The sequence below is a fragment of the Ursus maritimus genome, unplaced genomic scaffold (genome assembly GCF_017311325.1).
Source record: "Ursus maritimus isolate PB19 unplaced genomic scaffold, ASM1731132v1 scaffold_12, whole genome shotgun sequence".
NCBI lineage: Eukaryota > Metazoa > Chordata > Mammalia > Carnivora > Ursidae > Ursus > Ursus maritimus.
The window spans coordinates 14,739,384-14,764,505 of record NW_024423564.1 but is presented as its reverse complement, the minus strand read 5'-3'; the positions used below and the strand labels follow the sequence as shown (position 1 = coordinate 14,764,505).

The following is a 25,122-nucleotide window of genomic DNA, read 5'->3' as shown; positions in this document are numbered from 1 at the left end:
GGAAAGTCTACTTTCTGACAGTGTATATGATGGTTATGTCACAGATGGGGCTCTCAGCAGCTAAACTGATTTATTTTGTGATTGATTACTTTCATTTTGCCTCAAACAAACCCTCTCAGGAGATAACTCTCTGCCAAAAATTTCTTTAAGAAAATTTTTTAAAAAATTTATCAGAGAGAGAGCACATGCACAAGCAGGTGGAGTGGTACTCAATCCCAGGAGAACCTAAGATCATGACCTGAGCCAAAGGCAGAGGCTTAACCCACTGAGCCACCCAGGCGTCCCAAGGCACTTGCTTTTTCAACTAACTTTTGACTACCTTCAACATGCCAGGAATGGAGGTCTCAAAGGAGATTTAAAATTCTTCAGAAGTGGGTCTTTCATTTATTTGAGTGCCCTGAAAGTCTTGCATAGTTCGGGGCACACTGGAGGGGACCTCAGAGTTCTACACAATTATCATGTCCTTGAAAAATGAATAAAACCTTTAAGACATAAATTTTCTATTCGGTAGTTGAGCTGGCTACTGAGTGGAGTGTATTATGAATGGCTTCGCAAAGTGAAGACTTCCTTTGCAAAGAGAAGGAAGTACTTCTTCACGTACTGTGTGCGTGAATTCGGAATTACATCGCGTTGTCTGTCAACCGACAGGCACGATTTCGCTTTTGACCTCGCATGTCGACGAATTTCTGCTGCCGCAGCCTCCCGTTAGGGGGCGCACGACGGCCCAGGCAGAGTCCACCCTCACTGCGCAGCCTCCGTCCAGGGGTGGGCGGGAATCCCCTTGCAGTCGCGCGTGTCGTCACCGGAGGGCGCGGCCCGGGGGTGGGGGCGGGGCCAGCCGAGCTGCTTTCTCGCTGCTAAAGTAGGTTGCGAGCGGGAGGTGGTGGCTGCTTCTCTGCAGTGCTGGGAAGATGGCGCCGCCGGTGACGGAACGGGGGCTGAAGAGCGTCGTGTGGCAGAGTGAGTGCGGTGGGGCAGGGGCTGAAAGAGGGAAGGCCAGGAGGCCGCCTCACCGTGCTTTGCTTTCCTGCCCCGGACCAGCAGTCTCTTGGGGAGCCGCCGCGGGCACTTGTTGCTTTGGAAGCCGCGTCCCTGTGGGGACTTTTTCCTGCTTTCCTTCCCACCCCTATTTCTTGCCAGCACCAGGGATGGGCAGGGTGCGGGTGCAAGTGGCCTTCTCCCTCTCATGGGGCACCCTCTCGCGTCGGCCTGGCTTTGGCCCCAAGGCCCCGCCCTGGGTGAGCTGCCCCCAGCCTGGCTTTTTCTCCCGCGGCCCTTGTGCCTGTCCTCTGCGGTGCTCCCCACGCCCCTCGGCTCCCCCCCGGAGCCCCACCAGTCGGTGATGTCTCTCCACCCGGGACAGTCTGTGCACTGTGTTTCTGTAACCCGTCCCTCCCCTTCTCCCCACACTTGTTCCCAGAGATTGCTTATTCTGCATCTTCGTTTTAGTACCAAGCAGGGTTTTATAACTACACTTTTCGGTGTCCTCTAAAAGAAAAATAAAACCTTTCTGTTAAATAGATCCTTCTTCCTGTATGTCTAGAGGAGCCCACTTTCTAGAGTTCCTGAGAAGGAACCGTTTGAATGATTAAATCTCGGGGCAAAAGCTGCACCTTCACTTCTCTCTCTGCACTCTCGGGGCCACTCCCTGCTGTTAGGACTGTACTACTGCTTGTTAGTTACTGATGTTCTCTCTTCTGCCTTATCATCTACGATTTCATAAAAATCGCTCCAGAACCTAGGTCAGCCAGGTTAGAGAAGGAATGAAACCACCAAACAGGAAGAACCATCATTGTTTGGCTTGCTGAGTTGAAATTAATTATGGCCTAGTAGTGGAAAAGGGAGTAACATCTAATTAGTATTTCTGACTCCAGCGTGTTAAGCAAAGGATAGAAATGACTTGAGTTAACAAAATTCTGAGAGTTACAGAGTTCCTTGTATAAAATTAAAGCTCCAAATCAGTAACTGGCATATTGCTGAACATACTAGATACTAAAAACGACTGTATAAGTAGAAGGGGGAAAATAAGTTATGATAACATGTTTTTAAAAATTCGATAATTATAAGGTTGGCATTCTGTTTTTTTTTTAAGATTTGCATGGGTGACTTAAGATTTGGTAGTATTTTTCAATCACAATGGTATTTAAGTACATTTATGTGAAAATGGGTAGTCAGTTGCATTGTATAAATAATTTCCAAGTATATATGGTCCTTAACATCAGCATTTATCAGAAAAACCAGTTAATGATAGTAACATGAGTTTTGATACTGTGGAAACTGGGCAAGTGGGAGAGTTTAGACATAACAAAATTTCCGTCTAGTGCTGTTAACTTGAGGTTGCACCAGGATGTCAGATGCTGGTAAGATAAGACGGGAGACTGAAAGGAAGGAAAGAGATGTCAGGGTTAAAAAATAGTTCTTTGAATCTTTGTATAAATAGAAACATAACTAAAAAACAAGATGGGTGTAAAGTAGAGAGAGAGACAGAAGAGGAACTCTGAGTTCTGTTAGCAAAAGATGATAGAGTCTGTAAGAAATGATGAAGGAATCTTCGAAGAGGTAGGAGAATCCTGCATTTGCCTGGGGAAGGGTTTTGCTAGATTGAAGATAGTACAGTTAGGTCATGGTAGAAAGCTAAATAACTTAACCTTTAATTTACCCAAAATGTAGGGAGAAGGAAACTAATATTTTTTTTGAACATTTATTCTGTGCCAGGCATTATTCTTTCCATCTATTAAAATTTGGTAAGAATTATTATCTTTATTTCATAGATGTTAAAACTGATACAGCTATTATCATAGCTGTATTATTCATAATAGCCAAAAAAAATCAAACAACCCAAATACCCATGGATTGATGAATAGGTAAATAACAAGTGGTATGTCCCTACAATGGACTATTAGGCAGTAAAAAGAAATGAAGTACTGGTAGATGCTACAATATTGAATCTTGAAAAAGTTGTGCTGATGAAAGAAGCCATTCACAAATTGTATGAGTCCATTTACATAAAATGTCGAGAATTGACAAATCTATAGAGACAGAAAGTAGATTGGCAGTTGTGTACCTCTTGGGGGAGGAGAAGATGGGGAGAATTTATTATGGTGGTGGATGCACAATTCTGAATATACTGAAAGCTAATTGTACACCTTAGGTAAATTATATGGTATGCAAATTATATTTCAGTAAAGCTATTTTTTAGAAACCTGGTAGAGCTATTAAATATAGACTTAGTATTCACACTCAGATCTTTCTGGCTGCAGAGTTAATGTGTCATGTGACTGACTTTCAGTAATGTTTAATTTAAACCATAGTTCAGAGCCTTATCTTATGCTCAGTCTATCGCAATAGCCTCTCCCTCCTAACTATCCCTCCAAGCCCTTGTTCTCAGTCTATCTGGCCAATAGCTGCCAGAATAATTTTCTTGCTGTGATCATGCTGATCTCCTGCTTGAAGACCTGTGGAGAGAGAGCCCTCCAGTTGTCTAGAGCTGATTTCAAATACTTGGTCTAGTTTTGAAGACTTATAACCTGACCTTAACCTACCTTATGATCTATCTTTCCCTTGTATGACCTTGATGTTCAACTAGCCTGTACTGTTGACTCAAAATCTTCTCCATTTTTATGCCAGTATCTGTCTAGAATGCTCCCATTATGCCCTGTTCTTCACCTATCCAAATTTTAGCTAGCCTGCCTTCAAATCTTGGCTCAAGTGGGGCTACTATCTCCATAGTGGCTTCTTATTTTAACCCAGCCTCCTATATTTCTGTAGCATTTGGTTTATCCTCAAATGGCACTTTTCATTACTGCCTAATGTGTCTTGATAAGCTTTTTAAAGTTGGGTCTACTATTGTGTCTTCTAGAGGCTTTAAATTCCAGACAGGCCCTAGTAAAATGCAAATGCTTGTTAAAAGTAAACAGTAGATTAGTTTTATAATTTTCTCCATTTTTTGCTACCCAAAGTCCCATTTATTCAATAAATATTATTGAATTCCTATGGCAATACAGCAATAGAAGGCAGACAAGTTCCCAGCCTTCTTGAAGCTTGTGTTCAAGTAGGGAATAATAGAAAATAAAAATGTAAACAAAAAATAAACATCATTTCAGTTTGTGATATATATATGCGGGGGACTACTTTAGCTGGATGGATCAGGAAAGGTTTCTCTGAGTAGGTGACATTTGAGCTGAGACCTAAAACATGAGAAGGGATCAGCCTTTAGGGACTGTCATAAAAACACCTTTTCACAAAAAGCTTTCCTATTTTGAGTGCAAAGGCTATATTTATTTACAAAACTAATTTCTATACTTAAAATCAATGAAAGTTTCTAGTGTGTGATATTTCTCATTTGCCACTTTTTGCTACAGAAAAGCAGTAGCAAAAATATCACTGAAAAAAGGTTTTAAATAAAAATTTGATGAAGTTTATTTAAAAAATAAAGCAGCAAAACAAGACTAATTAAATCAGCCTCAAAGCGAGCTTAAGCCACCTATGGCATTTTTATTTCCTTAACACAGTCTTTTTTTGGGTCTGTAAATAGTATAGTCTGATGTCTGTGACTCATAGCACATATTTTACAGGAAGTGTTAAGAGAAAGTTGATCTAGAAAAATTACAAATAAAAGAAATCAGAATGCATTTAAGCCAGTCCTTTACATGTTTAATAAGCTTTTCCCCTTTTTCACATTTTCCTTTTAGTCCTTGTATAGCTACAGATACATTTTTTATTATTTGTCATTCTGTGACTTCTTTTTTTTTAAATACCTAACATCGACATAGCATTTTCCATGCTATTTCATAATCTTTGCTATTAATATTTTTAAGTGTCTAAATACCTTGATGTGGCAAAAAAATTTTGATAGCAGAAAATTGTCCCAGCCTCCCACTCCAGATACAACCACTCTTAGATTTCTTACAAATTCTTCTACAAGTTTTCCATGCAAAGATAAACACATATAAAATATATTTTTGTTGGGGCGCCTGGGTGGCGCAGTCGTTAAGCGTCTGCCTTTGGCTCAGGGCGTGATCCCAGAGCTCTGGGATCGAGCCCCACGTCAGGCTCCTCTGCTGAGAGCCTGATTCTTCCTCTCCCACTCCCCCTGCTTGTGTTCCCTCTCTCCCTGGCTGTCTCTCTCTCTGTCAAATAAATAAATAAAATCTTTAAAATATATATATATATATTTTGTTTGTTTGTTTTAATCAATTATTCTTGTTTTATGTATTTTTTTATCCTGGTCATTTTAAGTTTATCTTGTTGAGCAAAATTTTATTCTTTTAATTTATGGATATTTGCACAGTCATACATTTATTGAAATCAGTATTAATTGAGTATCTACTCTATGCTGCTCAGTATGTTAGGTGCATATATCTCTACTTCCTGGAATTCACAGTTCAGTGGGAGGTGATGGTACACAAGTAGCACGTGCTGTGTTATAAGTAGTGCAAAAAGGTTTCATGTGTGAAGAGAAAAAAAAAGAACCATTTCCTCTCTGGGAGTGGATCCAGGAAGACTCCAAAGAGGAAGTGCAATTGAAATGTGGTAGGATTTTGCCAGACAGAGGAAAATCTGAGCCATGGCCCAACATGAGAAAGTGCAATTTTTATGGGAGAGGCAACACAACAATTCCTTTTGAGTATAGAGTATTTGTTGCAAGGAATAGGGTGATGAAGACTAAAAGGTAGGTTGGAGCTAAACAGTTTAGACATTAGGCAGTGGGGAACCATTAAAAAGGAAAGATTTTTTTTTTCTCTCTCAAATATCAGTCAGTAGCAAAATAAATAAATAAAAATAGCATTTTTGAGATTCTGTTGAAACAATGCTGAAAGAAAGTTGTTTTCTTCTGTTTTAAAGGGAAATGACTAAGATTTCATTAAGCATATGGTGAAGTGTGCTAATGCTAAGTATACAGCTGGATGAATTTTTATCCATGTAAGATCGAGATACAGAATGTTTCCAAGTATCCCATAACCCTTCCCAGTCCAAATCCTAACCTCTTCCCCAGAATAACTACTATTCTGACTTACATTGCCATTAAATAATTTTGTGACAGTAGCTTTTTATTTTTATACCTTTATGTTTAAGAGAGAAACCCTCCAGACCTTATAATGTTAACTATTTTCTTTACAGAAATACAGAATTTACTAAGTCCCTACCTAGAAATATTAGTGCTTTAATATTTGCCTTTGTATACATTTAGTTGGTCTTAAAGTAGTCCTCAGTTTTCATATGTTCTACTTTCATACAATTTTTAAACAGTATACCTTGAAAGCCCTAAGTGGTTTTTCCCGTGTGCAGTTCAATCTGTTTTATTCAACTGACTAATAATGAGTATTGCGTTTTTTCCTGCCCCGGGCCCCTGGTTTTACCTTTATAAAGATTCTTACCTGGGATGCCCAGATGGCTCAGCCACTTAAGCATCTGACTCTTGATCTCAGCTCAGGCCTTCATCTCAGGGTCATGAGTTCAAGCCCTGCATTGTGCTCCATACTGGGCCTGGAGCCTACTTTAAAAAAAAAAAAAAAAAGATTCTTACCTGTTCACTAAATAACTTGGGCCACAGGTCAGCAGAATCTGTTGGAATCCTAATTAGGAATTTAGTGACATGTGTAAGGTTTCTGAGAATGTACATTTCTTTATGGCCTGCAAGTCTGCTTTGACTCTTGGCTTTTTGATTTTTCAAACACATTGTCATTATGCATTACTTATAAAAGACTGGTTTATTATTTCTCCTCATTGGACTGAGTTGGAAGACTTGGTTTCCACTCCAGATTATACTTAATATTCCCAGCCTAAAGAATGAGGAGTTTGGACCACATGTTCTTTAAGATCTTTGAGCTTGAATTCCTTATGATTTCATTTTTTAGATCTTCATTTTGTTATATTTTCTTTATTTCCACTTGCATTCCTTTTTTTTTAAGATTTATTTATTTATTTGTTGGGGTGGGGGGAGCAGCAGGCAGAGAGAGAAGTAGGCTCTCCACTGAGCAGGGAGCCCCATGCAGGTCTTGATCCCAGGACCACAGAATCATGACCTGAGCCGAAGGCAGACAGATGTTTAACCAACTGAGCAACCCAGGCGTCCCGTCCACTTGCATTCCTCATAGTTTCTCTTATGCCATAGTTTTTCTTTTATGTTGTTTTGTTTAGGTCATAAAAATATTAGGTTTTCATTGTTTAATGACATTTTACAAATCATTTGTGTCTTAAGGCATTTTGCTCTGACATCTGCTTAGCATGATTCTTTGCTCCTTGTTTATTTACTTAAGCATGATTCTAGTCCAACTTTAGCAAGTTAAAATGAATTCCATATGTATTAAAGATCTAAAGTGTAAAAAGTAAAACAATAAAATGTGGGGAAAATATAGGATAGCATGAGCTAGACTTTTAAAAAAACTAACTGGTAACCCAAATCCCATTTAAAAAAAAAAAGACCCGATTAAATAAAAATTGTAAATTCCTATATGGTAGAAGACACCAGCTAAACTACAGATTCAAAGAAAGTATTGACCACATGTAGGAAGAAAGGGTTAATCTATAGAGTATCTGCAAATTGATAAGGAAAAGATAATGACTCAATAGAGCAATAAAGGATGTAAACAGTTGATTTGCAGATTAGGACATTGAATTGATAATTTTTAGTGGAAATGTAAATCAAGACCAGTTCCTTTTTTTGACCCATCGGATTGATATCATGCTGTAATTGGGAAGCTTGCTGGTGGGAATGTGAATGCTTAAAAGCTTTTGAGAAAGCATTTGGCAACATACAGTAAAATAAGGGACACATTTTTTTTTGATGCCAGCAATCTCACGGGAACCTCACTTTCAAAAATAAAAGTAATGGTAAATAAAGATATATGTATGGGGCGCCTGGGTGGCTCAGTTGGTTAAGCATCTGACTTCAGTTTGGGTCATAATCTCTGGGTTGTGGGATTGAGCCCCCCGAGGTGGGCTCTGGGCTCAGTGGGGAGTCTGCTTGTCCCTCCCCGCTCTAGTACATGTACTCTCTCCTCTCTCTCTCTTCTCTCTCTCAAATGAAGGTTGTTTTTGTTTTTGTTTTTGTTTTTTTTTTTTAGATTTTATTTATTTGGGAGAGAGAGAGAGCGCACAGCAGGGAGAAGGGTAGAGGGAGAGTCAGACTCCCCACCGAGCAGGGAGCCCAATATGGGACTCAGTCCCAGGACCCTGGAATCATGACCTGAGCTGAAGGCAGAGGCTTAACCCACTGAGGCACTGTCAAATAAATAAAGGCTTTAAAAAAAAGATACATGTATCAAGATCTTCATTGCAACATTATAGTGGCAAAAATGGAAACAGGATGAGTACCTGTCATATAGGAGAATAGCTGAATAAATTATGGTGTGCCTGTACGAAGGAATGTAATGTAGCTATCAAAAAGAAGTATTTGTATCTATATGCTTATAGTCTGTATAAAGGGTGTCTATAATATATATTTAGTGAAAGCAAGCAAGTGACAGAGTAATGTATATATGTTGATTCCATTTTTGTAATAATTTTATTATTAGAAAAACCTCATAGATGTTAGAAGAGGATGTGCACTTGGGTGATAAATTGGAGTGGGAGGCAAAGAGACTGTTATGGTGTTGGTCCAAGAAAGAAGGTCAAAATGTGGCAAAGGAGATAGAAGACGGAGAGTATGAGAGAGATTCTGGGGACAGAATAAATAGGATTTAAGCGGGGGGAGAGTCATCCTAGACCAGGACTCAGGGCTAGGAGACTAGGTTGCAGATGATGCTGTTTATTGGTAAAAGAAAAGAGAAGGAACAGTTTTGGAGGGAAAAATAGTTTAGGTTGAGAATACAGTGTTAAGTGAAAGTTGCGGTATCTAGTGAGCAGGTGGAAATACATAGGTGTAAATCACGGAAAAGGGAGCCGCATTTGAGATCTGGATTTAGATAAAAGCAGGTAAAGAGAGAAGGGTACCTTTTCCAGGTCCATGTTGAGATTATCTTTAGTACTGGTATTTTTCCCCTCTTATTTCCTTTATGACTTACACATTGCTAGGTTTTTTGGTTTCCTTAAAAATTGTTATTCATAGATGATTTCCTATTTTCCAGACAAACCAGTTTCTTGTGTTGTCACCAGGTTTATTAATAGTTTCCCTGTGATTTAAGATAGTTGTGCAAGTATACTTTACCATACTGCTGATGCAGCATACTAAGTTAGCTCTACTCTCATTTTTCCCTTCGAAGTTTTCATTCCCTCTTTGGTATTAGTTTTAAATACATTTCCTTCTGCATTTAGGGGAAAGAATGAGCAAAGCGGAGTAGTTGGTATTAGTTGTTATTTGGGTAGCATTTGAACTGGTGGAAGGTCAACTTAGTAGTCGGAGGCCATGTGGTAGAGGATATTGTAAAATCTAGATTTTATTCTGTAGGCAGGAGTGAGCACTTGAGGGAATTTCGAGGTAGGCTTTGATATAAATAAAAAATTGCGCTTCAGGAAGATAATTGACAGCAATGTGAAAAAATGGATTGAAATGGCGAAGGGGAAATCCAGGTAGGAGACTGTTAGAGTAGTTCAGTGAGAGATGATGAGAATCATCTGTTAGTTAACAGTTGGGGTTAGTGGCAGTCACCAGAAAGAACAATCAACACTGCCTGATTATTGGATATGGGGGATGGAGGAAATATCCAAAGACTATGACTAAGAAAATGCCAATAAAATTCTTAGAGAATTCTAGAGCAGTTTTTAGGGAACTATAATCTCAATTTGAGGCATGTAAGTGCTTAAACCTGTACTGTATAATTGAATGAAGGAGATAGGCTGTAAGATTTGTAGAAAATTGAAGGACTGTTGGGTGTTAGGGGATAAAGGGAGAAGTTGGTCAGAGTACAAACTTACATTTAGAAGGTAAGTTCTGGGGATCTAATGCACAACATTATGATTATAGATAACAACACTGTTCTATATACTTGAAAGTTGCTAAGGTAGATAGATCTTAAATGTTCTCATGCCCCCAAATTACTAAAAGAATGGTAATTATGTGAGGTGTTGGGAGATGTTAACTAACATTACAGTGATAATTATATTGCAGTATATGTGTATCAAATCAACACATTGTATATCTTAAAGTTTTGTTTTGTGTCAGTTATATCTCAATAATGTTGGGGAAAAGTGAAGGATGGATCTGATAGATGAAACTTTTAAGGATGAATATGCTTTCTGAGGGAGAGAGTAGAGCAAGCAGAATAAGGGAATTGAGTCTTTGAGATATATCCATATTTGGGGTGCTAGAGAAATGTATGTAAGGTCAAATAATTTTCATGAGTATTTGGAGGAAATACCTCTTTAGTTCTATAATATTAGTTGATGTGATTTCCTTTGATTCCCTTCCAAACATATCTTACCTGTGACGGTATCACTTTTCATGGATGCCCCTAATTTCTAGTCCACAAAGCTAGTTTTTTCTTTATTGTTTATTTTTAAGATGCTAATACTGTCTAGGTATCTTTGGATTCCAAGGCAGCACTATCCAGTAGAAATAGAATGCAAGCCTCATATATAATTTAAAATTTTCTAATAGCCACATTTAAAAAAAAAAGTAGAAGGAAATGGATGAGGATCATTTTAATAATAAATTTCTAAAATGTTATCATTTAAACATGTAAATATAAGAAATTAATATTTTCCATCCCTTTTTTGTACTAAGTCTTTGAAATCTGGTGTGTATTTTATACTTTCATTGCAAGGAGCATGTTAATATTTATTGATTATAAATCAAGACTGAATAGTGCTATAATATAAATTGTTGAAAATTGTAATGCAGTAAACCAGGAAGAAAAGTACCTAGTTTTATCAGATATAATTTAGCAATGGGCTAGTTAGGGATTTTCCTATGGGTTTTGTTTTCATCTTGTTTACTTGGGATTTAAGTAGAATAGGAGAAAGCAAATCAGTTAATAGTTTCAGAAATATTTTCCAGATACATTTATATACTTAAATATATTCTTAAGTATATTAGTCTTTCATAATATTTTTATTCTCAAAAGTTTAAAAACATATTACAGTTTAAATATAGGTAGGGGGTGCCTGGGTGGCTCAGTCAGTTGAGTATCCCGTTCTTTATTTTGGCTCAGGTCATGATCTGAAGGTCATGGGATGGAGCCCCCAGTTGGGCTCCCTGCTCAGGCACGGGGGAGTGGGAGGGAGTCTGCTTGAGATTCTCCTTCCCTCTTGGTATGCGTGCATGCTGTCTCTAAAAATAAATAAATGTTAGGTATTAAAGATAACTGGATTTTCACTTAAAGTTTAACAAGTATATGTACTTTTTATGTAGGTTAGCAGATTTTCAAATTGGATACTTCCCCAAGGTTTTTCATCTTTTGAGTAGTTATTCTATTATTATATTTCTAACTGTTGATTAAGATTCATTAATAATTCTTTTTTTTTTGGCAGAGATAAAAGCAACAGTGTTTGATGACTGCAAGAAAGAAGGCGAATGGAAGGTAGAATTTGCATATTTTGCCCTTTAATTGAGGACATCGATATATTATCCTTATTATACTTCTGTAACAGTATAGAGTCTGGAACTATACTGATTGCATTCACATCCCAGCTTCACCACTTGATAGCTGTGGTTTCTTGGATAAATTCCTTGATCTCTCTGTCCCTGTTTATAAAATAGGGATAGTATTACCTCATAGTGTGGTTCTAAAGATTAAATGAATTAATCCATGGCGAATGATCAGAACAGCACTAGAATATTTATTATTCCAGAAGTGGAATTTTATAAGAAAATTTGATGTTAAACCCAAGATACATTTAAAATGAACAAGTTCACAAAAAAATAAAACGAACAAGTTCTCTGCTTCAAAATGGAAACGTTTCTATTTGCTTACTTATATATGATATTATATGTATGTGTATTGAGAAAATAAATCTCCAGGTCACACAAGTTAAAAGGTGAGTTGAGATCATTTTGCCTGCTGTCCTAATATTTTCATTTTATATCATAAAAGGTCTATGTTTACATTCTGTCTTTTGTGAATTCTTGGCAATCAAGTACTTATACTATTTCTTAATTTATATTCATTTTAAGGTAATGCTTTTAGATGAATTTACCACGAAGCTTTTGGCATCATGCTGCAAAATGACAGATCTTCTAGCCGAGGGCATAACCGGTAAGCGCTAACCAGGACTCATCATGAAAACTTCCCGTTGTGATTGGGAAAGTTCAAAGTATTGATAAAGTTTAGTTAGACATTGTGTTTCTGAGGGGGTTATGTTTTATTATTTTTATAACACTAGCCATAATAATTACACTGGACATTCTTTTCTCTGTGAATCTTCAGAATAAGTTTTTTCTTCAGCTGAGATGAGAATTCAGTACCCCTGACCAAAACTAAGTCAGTTGCCTTGTTGAGTTTGTTACTGAAATTTTTAACTCTTATATTTGATAATGGTTTTGTATGTTGACACACTTGATTTACCTCCTTGTTTTTATAAATGTTACTGGTTTTCACATATTGCTTTTAAGTAGATAGTTAAGATTTATGTTATAAAATCAACTTTTGTACATATTTACAAGTGTATAATATTGACTTCTTAAGTTTCTCTTTATTACCTAGAAATGAGACAGTTAATTATAAGTTTAAATCAGCATTAGAATGGCATTATGAAAAAAATCATGCTGCCACAAGTTATCTTCCATTAGGCAGGATTGTGTTAATGAGATTTTAATCTCTCTTACCTTTTAGGAATAATACTCATATTTTATAACATTTATAATCCTATCATCGTCCTTAAACTCCTCATCCTTTCACTCATTTATTTAAATTTGATCTTCATGACAACCCTTTATTTTTAAAGATTTTCTATATTTATTTGAGAGAGCGCAGACTGAGAGAGATCTCAGAGGGAGGGGGAGAAGCAGACTTGCCACCGGGCAGAGAGCCCAATGTGGGGCTCAATCCCAGGACCCTGAGATCATGACCAGAGCCCAAGGCAGACGTTTAATGAATTGAGCCTCCTGGGCACCCCATGACAACCCTTTAAAGAGATTTAAATACCCTCACTGGTAATGAGGGAACTGAGACTCAAAGTTAAATATAGGGGCACCTGAGTGGCTCAGTCAGTTAAGCATCTGCCTTTGGCTCAGGTCATGATCTCAGGGTCCTGGGATTGAGCCCCATGTCAGGCTCCCTGCCCAGCAGGGAATCTGCTTCTCCCTCTCCCTCTGTGTGTGTTTGCTCTCTCTCTAGCTCTCACTCTTTCTCAAATAAATACAAATTTTTAAAAAGTCAAATATAATTCTTTTATATTTTGGCACTTCATGTAGGATGTGTACCCTCTGTCACTGCTACTTGTGAGGTTCAAATCTACCAGTATTTTCCAGAAAACCTGAGCATTGTGTATAATGGGAGGTTTATCTAAAAATTTTAATAATGTTTATTTTGATATTTACATATATAAAATCTTTAATATATAATCTTTTATTATTGATTATATATTCAGTTTGTCTTTATGGTATTTATGGTCTTCTCAGTGGAAAAAGCTCTCAACTAGAAATTAGAAGATTAAAGCCTTGATTTTTCTACTATTGGACAAATGTAATATTGATTAAGCCACAAAGTTTTTTAAGTTTCCAGAGGTCATTCTGATTTGCAACTAGAGTGAGAACCATTTGCTAATGTGTATGAAAACTCTATGAAACTACAGAACCATTTTGCACTTTAGGGAGATTTTATTGAATTTTTGTAGACCATTGTTTCTTAGCGTCTGTTCAGTGTTGATGTATTCTTCAAGGAAAAGATTCTGTTGCCAAGTAAGTTTGGGAAATAGCATTAGACAAAGCTAAACAGGTTTCTTTAGGACTTTCCAGAGTTTTTTTTATATGTCAGTGTGTATGTGGATCCCCTGGGTTCAGGAGTAGTACTCAGTTTTCTAAATTTATTTGACCACAAGAAGCTTTTTTTTTTTTCTTCTTTTTTTGAGAAGCATTTCATAAGGACTGTTTATCCTGGAGCACATTGCTTCCTTATATCCTCTGCTGTCACCTCGGTTTGCTCTGGTTTAATCATCGTCATATCTATTAACTTGAACTTGTCACAGTCCTTTTGAGTCCCACATGGGCTCTCAAACTGAGATTCCCTCGATTAGACTTGGCATTGCAGGTTCAGTGATCATACTTTCTGTCATCATTCAGGTCATTTGTGAAAATGTTCAGTAGAGTCTTAGAAGTTTTAAAAAACTGATGAGAAAAAAATGCATGTATGAGGCTACTTCAGTGAGGAATAAAGTAGAATCCTTTTAAAAAATAGACTGGGAGTTAGATTATTCCTTTGTTACTGTTATAGGAATAATCATAAAAATCTTTTTTAAAAATCTCTTATTAGATATCCATTTTCCAGGGAATTGAAGAAGTGGCACTTTGTGCTATTATTAACCAGACATTTCAGAGTATTTGCAAAGTCTGTATTCTAAATCATATCATATTTTCACATTTTAACATGTGCATTACTCACCAAACATAGTAGTATATATAGCACAAGATGACTGTAAGACATTTGATTTTGAATATTCAGCAATAAAAGTAAGTTTACACAGATTTAACCTTAATCTTTTTTTTTTTTTGATTTATTTATTTATTTGAGAAAGAGCACAAGCAGGAGGAGCAGAGGGAAAGGGAGGGAGAACCTGAAGTGAACTTGGAGTGAAGCTGGTCTTGGGGCCTGATCTCACGACCTGCCAAGTTCACTATGTGAGCTGAAACCAAGAGTTGGTTGCCTAACTGTGCCACGCAGGCGCCCCAACCTTAATCTTTTAAAGGTGAAATTACAATTGTTGGGAATGGAGATAACGGTAAAACTAAATATTTCCTTGGAAACCTTATTTGATATCCTAATAGGAGCTATGATAAACCTATACTAGTATAAATGTAGGAATAAAAAGATGATTCACCATATTTACCAGGGAAGTCCAACAGTAGCCTCCTTTGCCTGTTAGATTAATCTTTTTTTTTTTTTGAAGATTGTATTTATTTATTTTATTTAGAGAGAGTGTGCCTGCACACAAGCACGGGATGGGGGCAGAGGGAGAGGAAGAGAGAGAATCTCAAGCAGACTTTCCACTGTGCACAGAGCCCCCACAGGGCTTGATCCCATAACCCTGAGATCACGACCTGAGCCAAAATCAAGAGTTGGATACTCAACTGACTGAACCACCCGGGCACCCCAAGTTTAATCTTTTTAATTCTTTCCAGGACCTTTGTCAACTTTAGTCTTAAAAGGTGGTTCTCTTGATTTGTAGAATGATACTTTAGTGTTTTTTTTAATACAGTTTTAACAGTTAATTTGACAGTAGAGAGTTTACTAGTTTTAAATTTACTTCATTTTATGTAAGTTAATCTTATGAACTTAATTTCAATAATAAAACTGTAATTGAGTAAATTGTCGTATATCATTGTTAAAAATATTGCAGAGTTTTAAAAGAATAAGAGTTAATAGCAGTTTATTTGAAGAATATTATAGCAGTTAAAAATTTGTATTCTGGAGTCAGTCAGATCTGGGTTGGAATCTTACCTGTTCTACTTTCTAGCTGTGTGACTTGGACAAGTTACCTAACAACTTCAAGCCTCATTTTCCTCATTTGTAAATACTTACTTTACAGGTTTGTTATATAATACTGTAAGGTTTAACAGATAATTCATGTTAAGTGCTTAGCCTGATATCTGGTATCATATTTGCTATTATAGTAGAATATTTTGAGAAAGAAATACATTTTTTAATTTTTAGTGCATTTTCTTGCTTTCTTCATGGCACGTTGCTTGCTTATGCTGATAGACCTAACTATGAAATAGCTGCTTTATCTTTTTTTTCTCATCATGAGCATTTAGCCCAGAGTTTAGTTTTAGGGAAGATACATTTTGGGGATTTTTTTTTTAAGGTTTTATTTATTTGTTTGTTTATTTGAGAGGGGGGGGTGCAAGTGGTAGAGAGGGAGGGAGAGAGACAAGCAGACTCCATGCTGAGCATGGAGCCTGATGTGGGGCTCGATCCCAGGACCCTGAGATCATGACCTGAGCCAAAATCAAGAGTTGGATGCTTAACTGACCGAGTCATTCAGGCATCCCTACATTTTTGGGATTTTTTAATTTATCAGATGGAGACAAAGAAAATGTTAAACCCAGTATATGTAAATGTGTTTCCCTATTATAAATAAGAAGTAAAGTTTACTTTAAAATTGTTTCAAGTGTATAAATACTTGGTTATATAAAATTACTTTTTTTTATTAGTTGTGGAGAATATTTATAAGAATCGAGAACCTGTCAGACAAATGAAAGCTCTTTATTTTATCTCTCCAACATCAAAGGTGAGTATTTTGAATCTTTAAAAGGTATGTTCATCATTCACCACTGATACCATTTTCTCATAGAAAATTCAAATAAAACATTCTTTATTAGAAAAGTAGTGCCATACACTAGTTTGCTTAGGAAAGTTTTTCTGTTAGAAAATTGTTTCATTTGCACTCTTCTCAGTGAGAATATATAAGTGAAAGAATCCTCCCCCCATATATGAAAGCAGAATTTAATTGTATAAAACGGTAGTTTCTTTGAGTAATTTGCTACTCAGTGCTGTCCTGTGCAACCATATTTTTGGGATGACGGAAGTGTACATAAAAGAAATAGTCTTAGATTAATCCTTTATCTTAGTGACTTCTCTATAGCATACACTTATGCATACCTATACACGCATGTATGTAAATATATTTTTATGTCAAAGGAATATCTTAGTTTAAGATCTGTGATTGAGCTCATACTTAAAGCCAGACTGTTAGAGCCAAGTAAATACCAGATTCCTTTATTCTGTACAATATCTGAGAATGAATTTTTCAATACATCGTTTCCATATTTCCACTCAGAATGTTAAGTTGGCAATTCTAGTTTCATTTCTTCTGATTCTATTAGACAGCAGGGAAAAAAACCAGATATTCACTGTTTAGTCTCTGCATATTGGCTGCTGCTGTTGTTTTCTTTTTTTAAAGGTTTATTTATTTATTTATTTATTTTAGAGAGAGAGAAGGGGGAGGAGGGCAGAGGGAGAAGAAGAGAGAAACCCAAGCAGACTCTGCACTGAGCAGGGAGCTTGATGTGGGGCTTGATCTCAGGACCCTGAGTTCACAACCTGAGCCAAAACCAAGAGTCAGATGCTTAACCGACTGAGCCACCCAGGCGCCCCTGGCTGCTGGTGGATTTTAGAGACATTTTATATCCTAACACTAATTCTTAGCATTAACAGATAATGGTATGAAAGACTATGTGGCCATTGAAAATGAGATTTCTAGGAAATTTTAGTGATTTAGGTAATTGTTCATTTTTAATGTTAAGTGACAGAAGCAGGATACGAAATTATGCATTTAGTAAAGGAGCAAAGGACTCAGAAAAAAATGGTACCTGAATGTGGCTCCTTTTTCTACTAAAACCAACTCTAGTTTCTCTTTCAGTTCTGAGTCAGTTACCTGTGTCCTACAGCCCTTGGGTTCATTGGACACTAGTGGAAAAACCTAGTGAGAGACTTCCTTCTTCAGTGGCTGTGTGAGCCGGAGACCAGTGTCAGAGTGTTCCCAACCAGGGGTCATAAAATGACAGATTTCAGGAAGAGTTTGGCTATAAGAGATTTTCTGAACACCAGGGAAAGGTCAGTTGGTGAAAAAGAGAAGCCCTGGTGGTTTGTTTGCTTATATACCTACAGCCCTTAGGAGGGGAAATCTTTTTGCCTTCCTCCTTTTGTGGAACTGCCTGTATTTAGGATTCTCCCAACAACAAACCTAAGCCTCCAGTGGGAATTGACAAAGGAAAGCATTGACACATCTAAGTGGGTCAAGCTGCCAGAGAGGGGAAGTTCAGTGAGAATGAAGAAAATACACATCTTACAAAATATAGCTGCTTGGAAAGAAGGATGAAGACCTGAACAGAAAAATAATACACATAAGGGGAGTGTAGTATAGCACATAAAAAAACTTCCTGAAGCTCAAAGATGTGATTTCTCAGTTAAAAAGTTAATTGCAGAAAAGGGTTATCATCATTGAAATTTGAATTAATAGCCTGGAAGGTCAAAATGGAATCTCTCAAAGCAAAAAAACAGTCATGGAAATTATGGGGGAAAGATAAGAGACTTGCTAGATAGAGCCATGAGATCTAACAGAAATAGTTCTAGGACTTCCAGAAGGAGATAAAGGAACAAATGGAGGGGAGATCATTAAATTCTGTGTTCTTCATTTTTGCTTCCCGGTCATTGTCATCTTTAAAACTACCAGCACTATAAATTAATTAATCAAAAAAACCCCACAAAACTACCAATACTGAGGCGTGTAAGAACTACCGGACTATATTACCTGCCATTCCTCCTCCTTGCAGTCATTTCCCAGCCTCTGGGTCTTTCATTATCCCTTGACAGTTTTACCCCAGCTCACTGTTAGTCTCTTCAACACCTCTTCAGTCGTAGTCTCAGTGGCTTCATTATCTGGGAGGATAACATTTCCAGGATGTTCATCGGCTTCTCGACTCCCTGATTTGTTACCTTCTTATGGTCTTATGTGTGGCTTCAGCTTTCCTCACTGAATTGTTCCTGGATCTTCTCATTGCTGAAACAGTACTCTGTTCATACATATTACCTTACTACTTAGGTTTTTAGCTATTACTGGCTAAACAACATAGCATTTAAAAAAAAATCAGTTTATAAAGTAAACTTCTAAAAAGTTAAGGTTTTTTTTAATTATCAAAAAAGAATACTCTAGTTATTTCAAAAGCTGACATATTTAAATTAGTATTTGGTTAAATGTATATTAACATCTAACCTTTTTTAAGTCCGTAGACTGTTTTTTACATGATTTTGCAAGTAAATCTGAGAACAAATACAAAGCAGCGTATATATACTTCACTGACTGTAAGTAGCTTTGTAGAAGTATTGTTTCATTGTTTAAAATCCCATTAATTGTAAAGTATTTATTACAGTACTATGATTTTCTACTTATTGCTTATTCTAATTAGATTAGAAAGAATCTAAAGATATAAGATCATATCTATCCTAATTCATATTAAGGTGATAGAAAATTAAATTACGACTAGTCATTTTTGCTGGTATACAGTGGTGGGGGGTTGGTGGTGAGGGCTGTCCCTCAAATTCTATGCTGATGACAGGAGGAATTTTTTTTAAATCAAAGTTTTAATTGGGGATTTGATTATATAATCAAAAATAAGACCCTTTGGGAGAGTACTGAAGAAATTGCCATCTGCTTGGCAAATATTAATGGAGAGAATATGTCACATTTCTCTTACCATGCCATATGTTCAGATAGAAAGCAGCTAAACTAAAGAATCACAGAGAAGTCTAGAAACACGTAGAATTCTGCTTTATGTTTTACCTTACATAATTATGCTGCAAAATGAAAATGCCATTCATCTAAGTGCAGTCTTGGTCTGTGCTATTAGAGATTCATCATTTGAAGTAGTGTATTATTTTTCCTGTAGGTTATTATTTATCTCATGCCTGTAGTAGTTTGCATTTTAAAAATATCATGCCATAACTATTTACCCTTTAAATAACTTTATTATACAGAAATTCATATTTATGGAATTGATAAAATTTAATGAATGTAAAGCCTCTTAAGGAATCTTGAGGCTAAAGAGCATCATGTTAAAACACACTAAGACCCAATGGTTGATGTTCCAACCTAGATTAAAGGTGGGGTTGGGGGGAATAGGCTCTAAGGTCCAGAATTTATTAGTCTCAGGATTTCCTGACATTAGAGAAGTTCTTGTAATACGTACAAGGAAAAAACTAACAATTTGTGGGGTATGGTTGCACTTAGTGCCAGATTTAGAAAAGTAGTATAAATTCCTAAGAAGTTCTGAAAGTCCTGTAACGTTTAGTAAGCTGTGGGTTTGGACCTGATTTTCCTTCCTGAAAATTTTAGTTTGCTGTGTAAGCAGCTCTCTAAGGAAATAATCTTATCTTATGGTGCCTATGAATGAGGAAAATGGAATTTTTATCACAGCCCTCTTGGCTAGAATACATCTGCTCTGTAAAATGAAGAAGAATATTTACATACTATCTCATCCTCATAGTAAATTACGTTGTGAAAGTCACTAATTATATGTAAAAAATAAGTATTCTTGGATGTTGAAATGATTTATTCAAAGGAATAAAAATTTTGTTGGAGTTACATGCTTTGATTTTTTTTTCTCTCTCTCAGTTTGCCCTGATAGTCTCTTTAACAAAATTAAAGCTTCTTGCTCCAAGTCAATAAGAAGATGTAAAGAAATAAATATTTCCTTCATTCCACTTGAATCTCAGGTACTTTTTTTATTTTTAATTTTAATTCATAATGGATTTTATATACTGTGTATTTGGTGATTTTGAACAATCCACAAATAAATATTTCTCATGATGAAGGAAAGGAAATGAGCATAAATTGGAACAGAACATTATGAAAGTGGAACTTAAATTTCATGGCTGCCACTAAGTCCTGTGTATGTCAAGTTTTATAGCACTATTAGATTATGAAATCAAAAGATTTTGAGCAGTCTATGTTAGATGACTCAAAAGAAATCATTTTAGCTTCTGTGACCATTTGTGATATTAAAACAAATGTTTTATATAACATTATAGAGATTATCTTATAAAATCTTTAAGTTTTAAAATTCATTTTGACTTTGGAATAGTTATGAGCCTTCAATTAATAATAATAATCGTGATAGGAAACACCTACATAGTACTCTCCATGCGCCAGGCACTTTCCTCAATGTTTTCCATAAATATATTCATGTAAATCCTCATAATAGTTCTATGAATAGATAGTAATCCTATCTTCATTTTAAAGATGGGGAAATCAAAAAAATTAAGGCACTTGCCCCAAATCACACAGCTTGTGCATTGCTCAGCTTTGATGTGCTCTGTTCTCTGTGTTTGAACTCTAGCATTTCATAGAATTGTAATAGCTCACTGTCGTTTGGAACTATAGAGTCAATATTTTAAGGGACAGGAAGGTCCTAGAAAAGGGATTTTTCTTTTAAGCAGTTGCTGTTTTGGGCAAAGAAAAATTATAATCCAAATTATAAAATTTTAAGATATCTATTTAACATTATACTGTTTCCAAAGGTTACCTTTAGACCTGTTCCTTTTAATGTGATATGTAAGATTAATGTAGGGTGAAATGGGCTTCCTAAATGATGTGGGATATAAACAGTAGTGTGAGAAATATTGCAAGCATATCTAGAGCATCTGCTGTACAGATGGTAAATATAGTTTAAGTCTCAGAATTCATTAAAATTCTGCAGTTGCTGTATTTGAAGGAGAGATTTGTGTAGCTCTCTGACCAATTTGATTGTTGATGGAAATAACATGTCTTTGTCTATATAGAGAAATCTCATGAGAATCTTCTTACTGGTTTTTGCAAAATGTTGTGATTATTTAAGGTCCTGTCTGCTTTGTTTCCCCCCCATGTGAAGTTTTTACCTTTGTTCCCTTGATAAATATCTTAAGAAGGTTTACTTAGTAAATTTAACTGTTACGGAGAAATTATAGTGAAAATATTTTTAACTCCTTCGTTTGCGAGTGAAGATATAAATGAAATCACTCAGTGATTTGAACTATGAGGAAAGGCCTCTATGAGCATTTATCAAGATCACGTGCAGTGGACATTGTCTGCTGGATGCAAAGTGGTATGCTGTGCTGGGAATGATATATGCCCTGCACGCACCTGAATGCTGTAAAAGAAATCCAAAGAATTACACATCTTCAAAATGATATCAGTTAAGATTCGGTTTAACTGCATATAATAGAAAAATTTGCTTTTAGTAGTTTAAACAAGAGGGAAATTTATTTCTTAGTAATATAAAAGAAGTCACGGAATGGGTTATATATGCTGCTCTACAGAATTGTCAAGGGCCTACTCTAGGCACGACCCTCATGATTCAAGGTAACTGTAGTATATTTCATCCTCATTTGAAGAAGCAGGGTGGAAAGAGAAAAAGAAGGAGGTATCTAGATTTCATTTATATCTTGTTGGCTAAAATTTAGTGACATGGGTATGCTTAAGTGTATAAATGTAGTCTTTTACGTAGGCATATGTGGCTGCTTCCCCCAAAGAGTTGGAATGGTTACTGAAAAGTAAGGGAAGAGTGGTTTTGGGGGAGGCAGCTCACAGTCTACCACAAGAGAAGAGAGATTAATTCATACTAGGAGAATGAGAAAATACTTCATGAATGGATAGAATTTCATAAGGTGGGAAAGAAGAGGAAAGTGAGAATAACCTGAATGCAAAGATACAAAAACAGAAACGTGCAGAGGAACAGCAGAAGTGTGGATTAATTATAAGGGGCGAAGATATGCCAGATAAATCTGTCTCTATAGGTAGGTTGGGACTGTGTTGTTGGAAGCTCTAGTTCCCACCAAGAATAAATGGCAGGAAATGAGCTGATGCAGACAGAAGACCATGGAACTGGTCCTAATGTCTTTAAGGAAAAGTAGAAGTCAGGGGATCATTGGGGAGAGATTGTCAAAATCAGATATGATAGTGCTCCGAAGAAAAGTTGGACATTCAACACATTTAGAGGTTGCTTTGGGAGGAAGGAGGTTGATTCACTCTTGAATTTGAGTCAAAGAGATTAAAGAAACCTCTCTCTTTCCCTCTCAGAGGGTTTAAAATAATTAGTGCTATCACATATATATTAAAGCAATTAGATGGAAAGCATTCAAGAATATAGGGGAGTTTGATTACAGTGGACCTTAGGGAGTACAAAGAGTCTGGTGTAGTTAGTGGAGAGAGTACTAGGTGGTGTCTAGGTAGACATAGACCTAAGCCAGCGATAGATTAGCAAGAAAAGTAGATGGAAGTGGTGGGGGTGCGGATAGTCTCCTTAAGAGGGGCGCCTGGGTGGCGCAGTCGTTAAGCGTCTGCCTTCGGCTCAGGGCGTGATCGTGGTGTTCTGGGATTGAGCCCCACATCAGTCTCCTCTGCTAGGAGCCTGCTTCTTCCTCTCCCACTCCCCCTGCTTGTGTTCCCTCTCTCGCTGGCTGTCTCTGTCAAATTAAATAAAATCTTTTTTTAAAAAAAGTCTCCCTAGGAGCTGATTATGGGTCATAAAGTTGAAGAAAGTATTTGATAATAGTCTAAAGGAACATGTAATGGTGCTGATGAAAAGTGGAGAAGAGGAGGAGGAAGGAAATGGGAGAAATACGAGTGTAGAATGAAAACTAGCTCCAAAATTCTCTTGATTCATTGAAGTAAGAGATAGCTTAGATTAATTTAAACTATGGTAACAACTCCCTGAATCTCAGTACATTACAACAACCAAGTTTATTTCTCATTCATGTTATTGTCCATTGTGCTTTGCCTGTATTCTCTTCATTCCAGGACTGAGGCTGAAGGAACAGCCCTTGTCTGGGACATAGCAGAGGGTAAAGAGAAATGGTGGAGCCACACGATGGCTCTCCCCACCCACACACACACCATGGCTTGAGTCACACCATGGCTCTCCCCACCCACACATGCACCATGGCTTTTAAAGCTTTTGTGGGAAAGTAGCACGTGTCGCTTCTGCTCATATTCCAATGACCATAGCCAAGACTGACTTCAGTGAGTGAGAGGCCCTTTAGGGAAGGGCAGTAAGTTTTTTTCATTGTTGTTTGTTTGTTAAGGGGGGGGATTGGGGCGGCAGAGGGAGAGAGAGAATCTGAAGGAAGCTGCGCGCCCAGTGCAGAGCCCAACTCAGGGCTTGATCTCACAACCCTGAGATCATGACCTGAGCCAAATCTAGTCGGACTGTTCTTCACCAATTGAGCCACCCAGGCACCCCAGGGCAGTAAGTATTTTTGAACAGATTATATTACCTACCATTGTGTGATAGTGTACTATGAAAAGTGCTTTTTGGAAGTTAATACAACAGCCAAGACTGAGTAACACAGACATAAGTGGATTATAATTCAGTAGTTAACCTGTAATATTTATTACATACTTACTTTTACACTCAATACATTATCCTAGGCTAAGAGGGATTGCTATCATTGTTTAAAAAAATAAAATAAAATAAAAATTAGTTTAGTGGAGAACTCTCAACCCCAGTTAGAGAGCTGCTTCTTTTGAACTCTTCAAATAACACAATAATGGTAAATCTCTAATCCAGTTCTTTGTACATAAGTAAATGCTTTTGTTAGTTGAATAAATGTGTCTTTGAGGTTTCAGTGTATCCTATGATTAGACCAATTACTATGTCTGGCACAATACTGTGTTTTTAGAAAATATGTTTCTATTTTAAGGACATGCAGAGTATAAGCTAAAGAATTGAGGAAACATCTCAACTATGGAAAATTTCTAGGTATTCTCTAATGGATTAAGATTTTTAATGTATGTCAAATATATAGACCAATTTTGGCTTTGTTGTATTTGTGCCAGGTATTAGATTTTTATTTTAGTTTGACTACCTCAGATTCCTTCATCTGTTGCATAGGTAGTGAAAAACAAACAGTACAATCTGTATATGAAACAAGAATTGAAGGAGAGAGGTAGACTAAGTAGGAAAGGAGAGTGAGAAAAGAAATAAGGATGAAATCAAGCCAGAAAGAAAATGAGGGTTGATTAGGGTAAAGATACAGTGGTCTCAGGAAACAGCATGGTGAGTGCAAATAATTTCTTTTAATGTCCAAATAATAGCTGCTTTTTTCTTGACTGATTTTTTTTTCATTAAGTCACCAAATTGACAGTGTGACCTTTTTTTCCGGCCTAACTTAGGTTTATACTCTTGATGTACCAGATGCATTCTATTACTGTTATAGTCCGGACCCCAGTAATGCAAACGGAAAAGATGCCATTATGGAAGCAATGGCTGAGCAGATAGTTACAGTGTGTGCTACCCTGGATGAGAATCCTGGAGTAAGATATAAAAGGTAAGACACTCAGTAGTGTCTGTATATGTTATGCTTTCTATCTGATCTCCAGTATAGAGGTTAAGTAATGTCTCTGTGCTTGTATTTATTGGTTTCAGTTTATTTTCCATGTGAAATTATGCTATTTATAAAGGAAATTTAAAGTTTAAGGTTGACATTTCAGAGCAACTAATATAGCCTCTGTTACTAAATTTCAGCACTTAAATTTGGTAGGATTTGCAAACAC

The 25,122-nt window shown here is 36.7% G+C and overlaps 1 protein-coding gene across 1 annotated transcript in view; it reads left to right on the top strand.

Annotated features, from left to right (window-relative positions):
• Nucleotides 1-817: 817 nt before the first annotated feature.
• STXBP3 (syntaxin binding protein 3) overlaps nt 818-25,122 on the top strand; it is a 48,266-nt gene continuing 23,961 nt past the window's right edge. The window contains exons 1-7 of the mRNA XM_040626963.1: nt 818-960; nt 11,410-11,459; nt 12,053-12,134; nt 16,247-16,323; nt 18,818-18,896; nt 20,206-20,306; nt 24,742-24,896. Coding sequence (XP_040482897.1) covers nt 912-960; nt 11,410-11,459; nt 12,053-12,134; nt 16,247-16,323; nt 18,818-18,896; nt 20,206-20,306; nt 24,742-24,896 — 593 coding nt within the window. The 5' untranslated portion in view covers nt 818-911. The remainder of the gene's footprint in view (nt 961-11,409; nt 11,460-12,052; nt 12,135-16,246; nt 16,324-18,817; nt 18,897-20,205; nt 20,307-24,741; nt 24,897-25,122) is intronic.